Below are 16,150 nucleotides of genomic sequence, written 5' to 3'. Positions count from 1 at the left end.
GCCCAAGTTGCCACATGTTTCTTTCACGGCAAGGCTAGGCTTCAACTTGCTCTTGCCGATGAAACCATTTCCTCCAACGGCTGAAGAGCTCCTCCCCGAGTCTCAGTGCAGCTTCCGCCCATCAATAGGCTTAATGGATATGATCTTCAGCATGTGACAAATCCAGGCAAAGTGCAGTGAACAGCATCAGGGCGGCACAATAGCACAATGGTTAGCACTGTTCCTTCACAGCGCCAGGGTCCCAGGTTCGATTCCCGGCCTGGGTCACTGACTGTGCCGAGTCTGCACGTTTCCCCGTGTCTGCGTGGGTTTCCTCCGTGTGCTCCGTTTTCCTCCCACAAGTCCCGAAAGGCGTGCTGTTAGGTAATTTGGACATTCTGAATTCTCCCTCAGTGTACCCAAACAGGCGCTGGATTGTGGTGACTAGGGGATTTGCACTGTAGTGTTAATGTAAGCCTACTTGTGACAATAATAAAGATTATTTATTTATTCTCATCAACCTCTGTACATGGCCTTCTTCGATCTTGCAAACGCTGTTGATTCTGTCAACCGTAAGAAGTTGTGGACTACCCTCCTTAACTTTGGCACCATTCTCTGCCTGCCCCACGATGACATGCAAGCCATGATCTTCACCAACGGAACCACCACAGACCCAATGCTTGTGCAAACTGGGGTCAAACAGGGCTGTGTCATCGCACCAAGGCTCTTCTCCATCTTCCTTACAGCAACACTCTACCCCGTCACCCTGAAGTTCCTCGCTGGAGCTAACCTACTGGATAAGTGAGAAACTGTTCAACCTCCACCTCCAGGCCAGAACCAAGACCACCCAACTTCTGTCAGGATCTGCAGTACGCAGTCAGCGTGTGTAAGGGTGCACACTCAGATGCCGAGCTACAAACCATCATCATCGTATTCACCAAAGCATATGAGAGACTAGACCTCAGACTAAACAACCGTAAAACAAAGATTTTCTACCAGCTCCCTGCTCCTGCCACACGAAACTGCATAAACAGTGGAAAGGGAGCGCAGAATCCAGAGCATCCCACCCACCCATCTCATCAAACAGCACCTGCAAAACCTGTGGCAGAGTCTGCGGATCCAGGATTGGACTATTCAGCCATTGTAGAACCCACCTCCCCGGAGAGGAAGCAAGTCATCCTCGACCCTGAGGGACTGCCCAAGAAGATGATGATATCAGGACTCTATTGTGTTGACAGATTTTAAACAAAATGTTCATCTTTTGCTCATTTTTTGCTCTTTTTCCATCTGAAAGTTCTCAGGTGGCACAAAGAGGACTCGCTGAGATGTACTGCTCTGTGCCAGACAATTAGAAAAGGGAGCACAGTAGGCCACTTGCTGTTCCCTCCACCGCTCTTGGGAATTACTTAATGACCACTGAGCACCTTCATAAAACAACACATTTGAGCACAGTAAGAAGTCTTACACCACCAGGTTAGAATCCAACTGATGAAGGAGCGCACTCCGAAAGCTAGTGATTCCAAATAAACCTGTTGGACCTGGTGCTGTAAGACTTCTTACTGTGCCCATCCCAGTCCAACGCCGGCATCTCCACATCATGGCAACACATTTGAGGTCAGGAACTCACCGTGTGGGAAAACTGCGGATGCAAACCTATGTTCCATATTTCAATAGTTTGCATCACGCCAACCCAATCAACAGCAGAAAACAGCAAAATGATGAAATAGAGAAGAGTGTTTGCAAATAAAATGGATTTAAAATATATGTATACATACCCATTTCATACTTCAAGTTCAGAAGGTCAAAGTGATGAGCCACCTACAAAACAGGACAGACAACCTAATGTCAAACAACATTTACAACAGCAGAGGGCAGTACGGTGGCGCAGTGGGTTAGCCCTGCTGCCTCACGGCGCCGAGGTCCCAGGTTTGATCCCGGTTGGGTCACTGTCCGTGTGGCGTTTGTACATTCTCCGTGTTTGCGTGGGCTTCACCCCCACAACCCAAAGATGTGCAGTGTAGGTGGATTGGGCACATTAAAAAATTGCCCCTTAATTGGAAAAAAATGAATTGGGTACTCTAAATTTTAAAAAAAAAGAATTTACAACAGCAGTACGAATAAAGTTGCATCAATACCAAACCGAATAAAATGTAAAATATATTTACCAAGTTAAATGTGAATGTATGAGATGTCGGAACAACTCATCTTCATCCAGTTTTCCAATCACATTTATAGTCATCTATTCAACATTATGTAGCATTTTACAAATAGTTGGGATATTTGCTGATTAGCACGTTACGAATCCCTGAATTTATTATAACAGTTAAAAATATCTGTATGTCAGATGTATTCATTTTACAACAATCAATTAAAAGCTACTTCTTTCGGGTGTGTAGGTTCAAAAGATAGATTCTAATTTCACCGCAACTTTTTACTTTGTTACAAGTTCCTAAACTGAGACGGTCAAATAAAATCCACGTAAATGAGGAGGAATGGCACGGTCATAAACAACGATGGAACAAAGTATGACTTCAAATATTTTGGAAACTATTTTAAACATTAACCGTGGCAGGTGGAATATAATGTAAGAGATTGTGAAATTCTGCACTTTCGCAGGAAGAATAAAGGAGCTGAATATGATTTAAATGGAGAAAGACTGACGAAAGTTGCAGCACAGTGGGATTTGGGGACCGTTGAACATAAATCACAAAAGCTAGCCGTTACTCCGCAGGATGTATACAGTACAGAATTACTGTACTGATTTCAGGAGAAATGTTGTCACAGGTACAGCATTTGATACTGTTCTAATTAGTCCTGGGACAGCATGGCAAGTATATGAGAATGCAGGGTGGCGTCTGCACATACAGATTCATTGCTTTTATTTCCTTTGCAGGGCTACAATTGTTATTTTGTTGGTGCGGGGCGATTGAGCAGTGAAGAAGCTCCAATACAGTCTGATCTCCACTCACCCCATCATATCCACTCAAGCCCCAATGAATTTCCTGGATTGGGTTTGTTCCATAGAATCACTACAGTGCAGAAGGAGGCCATTCAGCCCATCTGGTCTACATCGACCCTCTGGAAAAACACCCCACCCAAGCCCACTTCCCCCACCCTATCCGCATAACCCCACCTAATCTGCACATCTTTGGACACTAAGAGTCAAGTGGTCATGGCCAATCCACCTAACTTGCACATCTTTGGACTGTGGAAGGAAACTGGAGCAACTGGAGAAAACCCAAGCAGGTACTGGAGAATGTGCAAACTCCACACAGTTACCCAAGGTTGGAATTGAACCAGGTCCCTGGTGCTGTGAGGCAACAGTGCTAACCACTGTGCTGCAAATCAGTATGTTTGGCTCCCAGTAAGATTACCACCATCAAGAGGGAACCTGCCTGAGAAACTGAGGAAACCTTGATGGCATATGCAAGTTACAGCCCCAGAAAATCAATTGAGGGGCCTATTAGCGATCGAAGCACTCCAAAGGTTGGAACTAATAAGGTTCCCTCTGTTGGTCTTGGTGTTAATGGGAGCCTTGAGCAGTTAGTGTGCTGGACGAACAGAAGAAGAGCATGTACTACAGACCCTTTCCCTCTATCAGGAGAATGCAGTGTCTATATCACCATTTCAAATTGCTACCTTTCATACAACAGCCCCAGGAAGTAACTTGATAGACCAAATATCCACCTTCTGTACTATTCTATAAGTGGGGCAGATGGAAGTTAAATATGCCAGGAAATCTGGGCCCTGGCTTCCTTGCCTTTGTTGGGAGAGGACTGAATAGATAGCTGAGGCTCCATGGCGAAAGGAAATCCTGTTCAGTTTGCGAAGTAGGTCGGAGCCTCACAGTCTAAATTTTCCATAATTCTTCATCATAATCACTGACAATTTTGGCTGGGAATACGGGAGAGAACTCTTTCTTGCATGCCATTTCACTGTTACTTTTAGTGATGCATATTGGATTACATGACCTAAGAGCAAATTGCCTGACACCCTTTCTAGTCAGAAATGGTGTATAGTGGAGAAGAAAAAGACAAATAAATAACACCTTTAATAATTGTGGACAATAAAAGTTGTCAGTTAACCAGATCAGATACAAATTGCTTCATCTAAATCAAAGCTAAAAGTATTAATTTTTTCTTAAAGGAAATACAGTGGCCCAATTTCACAACATAAATCAAAATGTGGTTAGATGTATCCATTGCACAATCATATTGTTCTTCTACCCCCCAAAAATGGTGATTTCATTTAAAAAAGACATTTTAGCTGTTGCTAACTATTCAATGTCAACAGGGGAATGTAATAAAATCCCATGGGTTACGTGATGCTTTAATTTGTTACGTGATTGCTCATCGGATAGATTGCAGATTTCATGCTTTTCTTTTACTGAGTTTTACCTTCATGTGAAGCTGCAGTTTCTCAGTTGTATCTTGTGCTTTCTCACAGAAGAGACAAACAGCACAAACTGGAGGGCCTTGCCAATCGGACCAATCACTGTTTAAAGAAAAGTAAAAATAAAGCTCCAGAAAACAGCAACCTATTTGTTCAATATAATGGTTATTATAGTTAAATATAACAGTCTACTTCTGTTCCTAATGCTCCGATTAAATACCGCATGAATTGCCTAATGCATCAGAACAGAAGACGACAGCTGGAGGCCCAATATAAGGTAGTAACTAGTTGCAATTATTTATGGTACTTGCATGATCCAATTCATCATGAAACACATTCCAAGAATCTACTTTACTTTCGAACACATATCTATTTCATGCTTTTTATTGTTAGGTGCAACAGAAATCAAGGTCACAGATACAGGAGGAAGAGAAACTGCCAATGATAATCTGTTGACTGTGTCAAAGTTTGTGGAGACCAGTCTGAAAATATTTTGTTCTATTTTAACCATAATAAACTGGTTACCAATTTGGCTTTGGAACAAATAGAATTTTAGCTTGTTATCCAAAAATATAGCAATTTTATGGAAAAGCACAGGTAGCCTGAAAAAGGACAGTCTTTGACATTTTATAGCCTTTGGTAGATGTATCATTACTTCAGTCTCACTGAAAGGCTTCTTGTGACATATGTAAGTGAGCTGCTGAATGAGAAATATGATTTTCTTGCAAAAATAAGTCATGCCAAACTTTCCTTTCATGCACCCATTCCTTCCTTTCCAAAAGGTAATCCCAGTTTTCCACTCCTGCTTCTTGTCAGCCAGCCACTAGAAATTGAGGGATGATTGAAGGATTGCTGACTCTGCCTCCAATCTTTACCCTTGTGGTCTCTTAGTGCCTCCAACATAATGACTAGCAAGTCAGAATGTGGCCCTGGTGTTGGTCGTGAAAATTAGAGTTCATGAACTCAAGCTGTGAAACTGAATATGTGCACCGACAACAGTAACCCCTAAAACCTCTGGACTGTCGTGAAAAAAATCCCAGCTGCTTCACTACCATCCTCCAGGGAAACAAGTCCATCATCCCTGTCCAGTCCGGCCTGCAAGTGACTCCAGTCCCTAACACGGTAATTATAGATGCCCACTCAAATGGCCTAGCAAGCCACCCAGTTGAAAGGAGACAAGTGGTGTTCCCCCAGGATCGATACTGGAACCTTAGCTTTCATCATAAACAATATCGGCTTTGATGAAGGATGAGGGAGGTCGAGATCCACGTTTACAGATGCCAAAGTTAGTAAGCAAGGAAAGACGTGTGAATGGTAGATAGGCTAAATCAGAGGGTAAATCTATAGCACATGAAGTTTAATATGAAGAAATGTGAGAACATCTACACTCGATCCGAGAACAACAAATCAGGACTAATTTCTGAAGAGAGTGAGATTACACTACCAGTGAAAACAGTAACCTGGTTAATTACAACCCTATCATTATTTCCACATAAGTGCTGACTAACGAACATTTAGAACAAGAGATCTCCCCTTGGTTTTCAACTTCACCACCATTGCTGAATCTCCCATTGCCCACTGCCAACATGTTGCCAGAACCACTGCCCAGAAGCTGAACTTCGATGCATTGTACCAAAGCTGCAGCGCAAAAGTGGACCAGGGGTTTAGCACTCTGTGATGATTCGCTCCATCCTGACCCTCCAGAGTCTTTATTTGTCCAGTGATTATTAAAAAGTTTTGTGCAGGGCAGCACGGTGGTGCAATGGGTTAGCCCTGCTGCCTCACGGCGCCGAGGTCCCAGGTTCGATCCCGGCTCTGGGTCACTGTCCGTGTGGAGTTTGCACGTTCTCCCCGTGTTGGCTTGGGTTTCGCCCCCCCACAACCTAAAGATGTGCAGGCTAAGTGGATTGGCCATGCTAAATTGCCCCTTAATTGGAAAAAAGGAATTGGGTACTCTAAATTTTTATTTTAAAAAAGTTTTGTGCCCAGGTGCAGAGAAACCTCTTTTTTGTTTTAGAATCAATGTATTGTTTCACCAGGAACATTAGAACTGCTGGGGTGTAGAGGTATCTCAGTACTTTATTCAAATCCAACTGAACTATAATCCATGCAGTAGAACTTGGCACACTACATTTGTTTTTTATGGTACCCTCTCCCTGACAGATCCATCACCTGTAATCCATAACTTACACAAAAACATTCAAACGCAAAGTTACTCATAGCTTGCTAAACTAGGGTTCTCTGAATAGATATTCAGCAATGGAAATCTCTGGCATGCCCACTGCAGTTCCTCCATACGTTTTGGGCAAGAGATACAGGTTTAATGTGAAGAAGTATTTGTTTTATTTTAATGCAGCAAGTGGTAACGACCTGGAACTTCCTGTCTATGAGGATGGTGGAAGTGGAGACGGATTCGCTGTACCGAATGGGCCAAGTGTTCTGTAATGTCTCTATTTTTGTATTGCCAACCAATTGGGTCAAATTGTAACATCTTTCCAACATTACAGTTCCCTCTGTTGTCCTGAATTCCAGAAATTCTGCATTTTCTTTTTACATGATAAGTGAATTTTAAGAATTTCACCAAAAATTACAATAATTGCTTTTGCCAATAATAAGTGGACAAGTATTCAAGCATCAGACATGGGTGTTATACTGTCAGTTTCTGAATTGTAACTGAATGAACCATATTAATTTACAGTAAACTGCCTCGATATGGTTTGATGGCCGAAGAATCACGATGAAACAGCTCTGAATTATTATGGTTACATCATTGTCTGAGATGAATTGGGGAGTTTAGAAAATTTATAAACACCAGGAAAATTAAAAGTACAAATCATGTGGGGTGGAGTTTGGTATAATCACTATTGATGTTTTTTTATTGGCAATATGCCAGTGCTTGGGGGCTGGTTTAGCTCACTTAGATCGCTGGTCCGTGATGCAGAGCGAGACCAGCAGCGTGGGTTCAATTCCTGCAGCAGCTAAATTTATCCATGAAGGCCCCCCTGCCTTCTCAACCTTGCCCCTCGCCTGAGGTGTGGTGATCTTCAGGTTAAATGGTCACCAGTCAGCTCCCCCCTCAAAGGGGAAAGCAGCCTGTGGTCATTTGGGATTATGGCGATTTACCTTTACCTGCTAGTGCAACACAAATTTCTTTTTACAGAAATACAAAATGGCTCTTCAGGGTGAGAAATACGGAAAAGAATTGACATCTACAAAACAATCCCAAGTTATCACTGAGACAGCAATATATAACATATGAGGCATGCTAATGCCTCTGCTCATTCTCCCCATGTCTGTGTGGGGTTTCCTCTGGGTTCTCCGGTTTCTGCTCACAGTAGGTTAGATGGATTGCATCACAAAGATACGTAGGTTAGATGGATTGCCCATAGTATCCAAAAAGAAGGTAGGTGGGGCTGCTGGGTTACAGGGATAGGGTGGAGGTATGGGTTAGGTAGGGTGCTCTTTCCAAGGGCCGGTGCAGACTCAATGGGCTTAAGGGCCTCCTTCTGCACTGTAAATTCTATGATTCTATGATAATAAACAGAACAAACTGAACTGTCAGGGCTTGAGAACATTCAATCAGTTCCAGGTATATGCTGTGCAATGGCATAACCATGCTTTAAGTGAGACACACCTTCCAGAAAGGAAAACAAGCTTAAGTCATCAATTATCTTTTTTCTGCTATTGGTTGATGATAGAGGGGGATGGGTTAAAAGCCACAAAGCAATCTCTACCTCATTTTTCTTTTTCCTCTAGAACAGATCTGAACATCAGTTACTAATTTCCAGACTGACTGAATTATAAAGTATTCTTAATAATATGGAAAATAAAGAGGAGTAAGGCTGCAGATGGAAAGTATGAACTATTTCTTCTGTCATGTGGTGTCTGTTGCAAGTTGAATCACAACTATTAATTCTTCATTCTTGTGGTGTATAACTTAATTTAAATCACAAGGCCATAATAGTGCCTTGCAATTTCCTCCTTTTTCCTTTGATCTATTTGCAAAACAAAGTTGATTTACTTACAGAGATTATGCACAAAATGATAATAGCAACAGTCTGAAACCTTAAAACCACTTACTCATCTTGCTCTTCTATCATCTCTCTGTCATCTTCAGACTGAACCTCCTCCCAGTTCTTCCCAAGCTCCTAAAATAGGAATATAGGAATTTAACAGTAGTATTCCCAGATGTGAGGAGAAATCAGAAGTGTTCTTGTTTATTTGGTTAATGCCATTCCTTCAGAATTTTACTGATATGCTGTGACGGTTACAGATTTAAGCCACAATGTTTAAAACATCATTATAATGAGTAGCCCAATTTGCCAACCTCCAAATGAAACCGTTGTAAGTTTCCTGCTGTGTGCACTTACTTCAGATCACTTTATATAATAAATGGAAACGTACTTTATAGTACAGCAAATTATTTTGACATGAATAGCCAGCTCAGTTTGAAATAACCCACAGGAGTTCCTCAGGGTAGTGTCCTAGGCCCAACCACCTTCAGCCGCTTCATCTATGGCCTTCCGTCCATCCTAAGGTCAGAAGTGGGAGCGTTTGCTAATAATTGCACTATGTTCAATACCGATTGTGACTCCTCAGATATTGAAGCAGTCTGTGCCCACAGTAGTTATCACTGCTGCCTCACAGCGCCAGGACCGGATTTAATTTGGTGATTGTCTGTGTGGAGCTTCTACGTTTGCATCATGTCTGCGAGGATCTCCTCCGGGTGCTTCAGTTTCCTTCCACTGTCCAAAGATGTGCCGGTGAGGTGGGTTGGCCTGGGTGCAGGGTAACAGGAATAGCGTAGGGGAGTGAGCCTAGGTAGAATGCTCTTTTGGAGGGTCGGTGCAGACTCGATGGGCCAAATGGCCGCCCTTCTGCACTGTAGGGAAAAGAAGGAACAAAGAAAAGCCCAGTGTAAAGGAAGAGATTATCAGGCTGACTTGAAGTGTGCTATTTCTTCATATCTCTTCATGCTGCAAAAACATTGATTTCTAGCCATTGTAGGTAGGGTAGTATGATTCTTATATTGCAATATCTTGAAATCTTTACAGGTGTGCAGAAAGATGATGACCTTTCGAATGGCAACTGACTCTCATAGCATTGGCAGGTTTTAATGTTAAGTAACCATCTGCTTAATAAAAGAATGCTTGGAGGCACACCACTGCAGGCTCATTTTTAGGTTTCACAGCGCTTTCAATATTATGAGTGCAAGGTCATCAGCTAATTCTGCAAAAGGAAAACATTTGGGTAAAACATTATCCTTTTTAATTAGAGTTTAGAATCAAACCACTGCTGAATGATACGGAATCAAATCCAGGCTTATAATTAGTCGTTTCAATTTGCGAAACAGCAATTATGTGTGATGAGAGAAATTTGCGATAACAAAACAGGAGATTATAGAGACTCGTTAACCAATGGAAAGAGAGCTCTTTGGAACAGCTGAGTAGTAATGAACTGAATCCAAGTCAGTGCACTAATCTAATGTAATGTAGAACTGTTAGATAATAGGGGTGAGAGAAAATAAGCGTCACACTGCATTGGAACAGGATTCAAAGAGTTTCATCAGCCTTAATGCTGCAGCCAGAATGGTACGGTGTTTTCAATTGCCAGCACTCAGATATAATTGTAAATACTATATTTCAAAAAGTATGGTTAAGTATTATTCTATGTATTGATTAAATGTATGAATGCTTGATCTTAACTTTTCAAGAGCCTTATTGATTTTGAGGGATAGAACATCATGAATAAAACACATCCTCGAAAAAACATACCATCAGTCCGACGGACAGTCAGCAAAACATTAATCATGAACATCGGATGAAGCAGTTCTCAATTTCACGACAGGCTTATCGAGCGATTTAATTTGATCAGTTTTAAATGCTCCTTGACAGCCCTTTTACAATCAACCTGCTCAGAGGAATGGGGAATAAAATTATTTTCTGCAGTTTGGCCACCACTCGAAATCTAGTAGCGTCAAAATGACTTTTGGTAATCATAGAATTTACGGTGCAGAAGGAGGCCATTCAGCCCATCGAGTCAACACCAGCCCTTGGAAAGAGCACCCCACTTAAGCACACGCCTCCACCCTATCCCCGTAACCCAGTAACCCCAGCTAACCTTTATGGACACAAAGGACAATTTATCATGGCCAATCCACCTAAACTGCATCTTTGGACTGTGGGAGGAAACCGGAGCACCCGGAGGAAACCCATGCACACACGGGGAGAATGTGCAGAATCCGCACAGACAGTGACCTATGCCGGGAATCGAACCTGGGACCCTGGAGCTGTGAAGCAACTGTGCTAACCACTGTGCTACCGTGCTGCTGATACAGCAGCTGTGGACATATGTTTCAATTCTTCTATCATTTAAAATAGACAGGATAACCCCAGTACTAAATAGTGGGACAGTAAAATGTCACTGGACTTGTTAAATGTGTGTGCACTGATCTGACCTACAGTAATTTCTATCTTCATGTTGTTTTAGAATATTCCATCCTAAAATTAAACATACATCTTACCAGATAGTTGATGGTGTAAAATTTGTCATATTCATGATTTTTGGCATTGATTCTGCGATGCTGTTTTTTCCTCATGTGATCTTTGAGAGTATTCTTGTCACGGAACGTTTTCTCACAATATAAACACTGCAAACTGCAGAAAAAAGGCATTAGCAAATAACACATTTTGAAAGTTCAAAACCCTTAGCTAAATGCTCAATGAACAAATAGCTGTAATCAACCATGAAATCATCTGAAAGGTCTAAAACCTTAAAATCTTCTTGCAGGTAATTAGCAATTATTTATCTGTGACTGTATAATTGAATTGAGGCCAAGATAAAAATAACTAGATAAAGTAGACATCACTCTTTAATGCTTCATTTATGTTGATTCAATATCATATTCAAGTGCAATTCTAAAGTCTCGCAGGAACAATAGCTAAGCAATTCAATCGAATACATAAATTCATCACCAAAGAATCAGAGGTAACAGGAGGAGAATAAATGCCAGCGAGTTCTGATTCAGAAAGCACTGCATGAAAGAGTAATGAAAGCAGATTCAGTGGCAAAGGGACTTGGATAAATGCTCGGAGGGAAAAAGAATTAACAGAGCTGTGGGGAAAGATTGCTCTTTCAAAGAACTGACATGTACTGACAAAGAACTTCCCGTACCAGCCTCCCCGAACAGGCGCCGGAATGTGGCGACTAGGGGCTTTCCACAGTAACTTCATTTGAAGCCTACTTGTGACAATAAGCGATTTTCATTTCATGAAGGACTGAATCGACTCCTGTGCTGTAGCATTGTCACCTCATTTGTATCACATTCTTGCTGAGAAAAGATAAGAGGGGGCAAGAGGCAGCTTTAGGTTTGTCTGGACACTTGGGACAGTTTGCCTGTGTACTGATTTGGTAATGCAACTAAGCTGAAAGAAACATTGGGTAGCTTCAAAAGCCACAGGGAAATTAACATGGTGGTACTGCAACTCAATAGGTTTTTAGGTTTCTTTTTCTCAAGATACCACAAAGCAATAAGGCATCTCTGTCACCAATCACATCCCCACTCATTCAAAAATCCACCCTCTCAATTTGATTCACCAAAGAAATCCACTTGAGGAATGTTGGTGGGCGACATGGTAGCACAGTGGTTAGCACTGTTGCTTCACCGTGTCAGGGTCCCAGGTTCAATTCCCGGCTTGGGTCACTGTCTCTGTGGAGTCTGCACGTTCTCCCCGTGTCTGCGTGGGTTTCCGGTTTCCTCCCACAAATCCTGAAAGACGTGCTTGTTAGGCAAATTGGACATTCTGAATTCTCCCTCAGTATACCCGAACAGCAACCGGAATGTGGCGACTAGGGGATTTTCACAGTAACTTCATTACAGTGTTTAAGCCTCCTTGCGACACTAATAAAGATTATTATAGTTCTGATCAAAGTTCTTCATTGGGTGTGGCACAAGAGTGTGGAATGAAAGATAGGAAGGCACAGAAGGTGGTCATTTGGCTCAGTCAGATGCGAAACTGGGATCCAGCAGTGGATACTGGAGGCTCCAGAGGAGTCAGCAGCTGACTTTACAGATGCAGGCACAGATCGCTGGGTCCTCCATAAAGCCAAAAGATGATGGATGACCATCAAACTCATATGAAAATGCTGAGGCTCACATTGTATGGCCGGAGGCAGATGGTAAGGATCATTGAACCAGAGGCACCTGCACCCTACCATCCAAGAAAAAGACTTTGAAACCAATGAGATAGTCGGGGTAGAAACAATGGTAAAAATAAAAAGTGTCATCCGTAAATGTGCATACACAGTATAACCACCAATATAATATATTAAATCTGGTGCTCCAAACTAAGTTTATTCTTTTTTTTTCTTTGCTTTTGAAAGGATGTTTGGAGGCCAGTTTGCAATAGAAACATATTTACATCTATGCCGTCTTAAGCAGGCCTCTTGAAAGGGACACCATCAAGGGAGCAGTGTTGTGGGTAGACTCTACTGGGACTGTAACACTGGTTTAAATTTTCTTTGGTTGTGCAGCTTTATCAGTGAATCTAAACCATTTCCTCTTCTTACTGCTCTTGTTCTGTCTCTATTCATACCCATTGAGAGTCCCATGGGAAGGTTTCATGTCAGAAAGCTGGGAAGGAAAGATTTCTCTAACAATACTGGCTGAAAGGCAGCTTGAAAAATCTTTTCTAGCATAGCTGAGAAGAGATTTTCTAATTGTTTCAGTCAAACCCGATGATTCAAAACGTTTGTGGACATTTATTTGTAGCCTGTGAGCTCAACCATTACCTGATTTGACAAGTGATCCTTAGCCATAGGTCTAAATGTAATCCGTTACAATTCTGCTGTAAATGCAGTAATTTTAGAAAAAGCTGCTTTTGCCCTCATTTGTACACAAGGACGACTGTAGGCTGGTCACATCCTCTGCCAACAGACAATTCTGCTGAAATTTAACATGTATTCTCGAGTGGGTATTAACTCTGGTATATCCAGTGTTCACCTCAAAGTCACTAATTCTGAGCCCAAAAAACCTTGGAATTCCAGGCCCTCAATTTTATGTGCGCCAGTATGGCTTTATTTTCTAAGGCGTAAATTATTGAAGCAACCTAGAAGATATTGTAAAAAATATTTTGAAAAGGACAGTTTGCAAAATAATATAAGTTGGTGAAACATTTCCTAAAAATGTATTCATTCATGGGATGTGGGCATTGTTGGCAAGGCCAGCATTTATTGCCCATCAGAAGGTGCTGGCAAGCTGCCTTTCTAAAGCAATGTAGCTGGTGTTTAGATAAAATCAAATCATAGAATCATAGAATTTATAGTGCAGGAGGCATTTGGCCCATCGAGTCTGCACCTGCACTTGGAAAAAGCACCCCACTTAAGCCCAAGCCTTCACCCTATCCCCGTAACTCCATCCCACCTTTTGTGGACACTAAGGGGAATTTAGCATGGCCAATCCACCTAACCTGCACATCTTTGGACTGTGGGTGGAACCAGAAGAAACCCACGCAGTCAAGGGGAGAAAGTGCAGACTCTGCACAGACAGTGACCTAAGCCGGGAATCGAACCTGGGACCATGGAGCTGTGAAGTAACTTTGCTAACCACTGTGCTACCGTGCTGCCCAATAGAGGAGTACTGTTGAGTCAGCAATGTCCTTACTCCTTACCAGCTGTTAGGTGTGCTAGCAACAATACCGGCATCACCTAGATTAACACTCGTTCAATTCTGGAGAGCATGAAATGGCTTGAAAGTTAAGACAACAAACTGCACTAATGCCAGCAAGTCAGTTTACTAATCCACTGATTTCCAGACAAATTAAATTGTAGGCCACCACCTTTACTAAATTTTCAAGGGTGATCGAGAAAGGCTGAACAAATCTATGCACTGGTAACTTGTGACCAGTGCATGTTTCGATCGCTAGGATTTATTAATATTGTCAAATTTCCTCTAGTTCTGGTCACAGAGAGGTCAGGCTACGCTGTTAGTGGGAGAGAGAAAGAGTGCATATTTCCACTGGAAGGTTTAGAACATATGTTTGTGGAAACGTGCTTCAAAACTAGAGAAAAAGGGACATTCGATTGGTTGCTGGAACATCAAGCTGTCACAGGCAGACAAAAATAAATTTGCTTCTCTCACAAATTACTGTTGTCATAAATAATAAATCTATGCAAATAGGATGGAAGAAAATGGCTATTTTGGGTGAACAGTGGCTTCGGTGTACATGCTTGCAATGTTTTAAATCACTCAAAGCCCATCTGTATCCTAAAACAATGTTGAATGGAGCTCCATCTTTGCTTTTACATCTCTATCCATAAAGTTTAAAACATGCATACTTATCCATTTTCTTCTGGACCAAATCCAGGAATTCATTGCAGTACACAATATTGTCAGGTAGGCCCACGTTGAAAGAATGATCTTTAGCCATATGGTTGAAGAGAATAGCCCTGAACATGTATTTATAATAAAATTGAAATCAATATTTTTCATTCAAGTTCTTATTTTCATCATCACTTTTATGATAAAGTTGCACTAATATAAGTTACTATTTTTGTACTTCTGGAAGAGTTAATTTCTAAAATTAACAAAAAGTTGCAAAAATTTAAACCCTTTTTCAGCTTGGACATCAAATAACTTAAAAAGCTTCATGAAATAAATTTCATTCACAAACCCTTTTTTGCAAAAAATTCCTCATTTCCAGAAAATGGTTTTAATCAAGTTAAACAAAAAAGAAACCATATTACACGGTAGTACAATTGAATAGAATCATCTTGTGAACTTTTAAAATCCTTTTCACTGAAATTTTCATTTGAAGACCCCAATATTGAATCATGGAATCTCTCCAGCGCAGATAGAGGACATTCAGCCCATCGAGTCTGCACCGATCCTTGGAAAGATTACCCTACCTAGCCCACGCCCCGGCCCTATCCCCATAATCCCACCTAGCTTTTGGACACCAAGGGGCAATTTAATATGACCAATCCACCTAACCTGTAGATCTTTGGACTGTGGGAGGAAGCCGGAGCACCCGGAGGAAACTCACGTAGACACGGAGAGAACGTGCAAACTCCACGCAGTCACCCGAGGACAAAACTGAACCTGGGTCCCTGGTGCTGTGAAGCAGCAGTGCAAACCACTGTGCCACCCCGGAAGGTCTGCCCTCTCTGAGGACATCACCAAAAGGCTTTGCTGCAAAGAGAGAGAGAATAACGTGAGCAAAGGCCACGGATCGCGGAAAGCGATTTATGTCTGCCCCAAATTTGTCATGGAGGGGAAAGAAAATCATATGTACATGATAAGTTACTAATTAAGTTAGTCATGTGCAGAGTTCTTTGCCTTTTTGTCTGTTGATGTTTCAACTGGAGTTATTTTCTTGGTAGCTTTTGTTAGTGGTGACTTGCCATGGTCTTCTACACCCAGGTGCAGGGCAGGGAGGCAGGTACCAAGTTGACCTCAGCCAGAATGGGATTTTAGCCTATTCTGTTGGCATTACTGTGAACCAGACATTGCCAATTACCCGACTGAGCTAACCAGCCCCCCCAGTATAATAATGATAAACATGTGGAGAAAAAAAAAGGCCAAAGCGTTGTGTAGTTTCAAGAAGGAATTAGATATAGCTCTTGGGGCTAAAGGATAGAGCTATGGTTGGGGGGCTGGTTTAGCTCACTCAGCTAAATTGCTGGCTTTTAAAGCAGACCAACAGCACGGTTCGAGTCCCGTACCAGCCTCCCCGGACAGGCGCCGGAATGTGGCGACTAGGGGCTTTTCACAGTAACTTAA

At 41.9% G+C, this 16,150-nt stretch overlaps 1 protein-coding gene across 3 annotated transcripts in view; it reads right to left on the bottom strand.

Annotated features, from left to right (window-relative positions):
• The window catches only part of znf277 (zinc finger protein 277), a 59,949-nt gene that overhangs the window by 11,137 nt on the left and 32,662 nt on the right, over positions 1 to 16,150 (bottom strand). For all 3 annotated transcript variants that reach the window (XM_038780156.1, XM_038780155.1, XM_038780157.1), the window contains exons 6-10: positions 14,707 to 14,817; positions 10,895 to 11,027; positions 8,452 to 8,519; positions 4,377 to 4,473; positions 1,755 to 1,797 (exon numbers count right to left, since the gene is read on the bottom strand). In XM_038780156.1, the coding sequence (XP_038636084.1) occupies positions 1,755 to 1,797; positions 4,377 to 4,473; positions 8,452 to 8,519; positions 10,895 to 11,027; positions 14,707 to 14,817 (452 nt within the window). The remainder of the gene's footprint in view (positions 1 to 1,754; positions 1,798 to 4,376; positions 4,474 to 8,451; positions 8,520 to 10,894; positions 11,028 to 14,706; positions 14,818 to 16,150) is intronic.

This window comes from Scyliorhinus canicula, chromosome 20 (assembly GCF_902713615.1).
Source record: "Scyliorhinus canicula chromosome 20, sScyCan1.1, whole genome shotgun sequence".
Taxonomy (NCBI): domain Eukaryota; kingdom Metazoa; phylum Chordata; class Chondrichthyes; order Carcharhiniformes; family Scyliorhinidae; genus Scyliorhinus; species Scyliorhinus canicula.
This window is presented reverse-complemented; position numbering and strand designations above follow the sequence as displayed.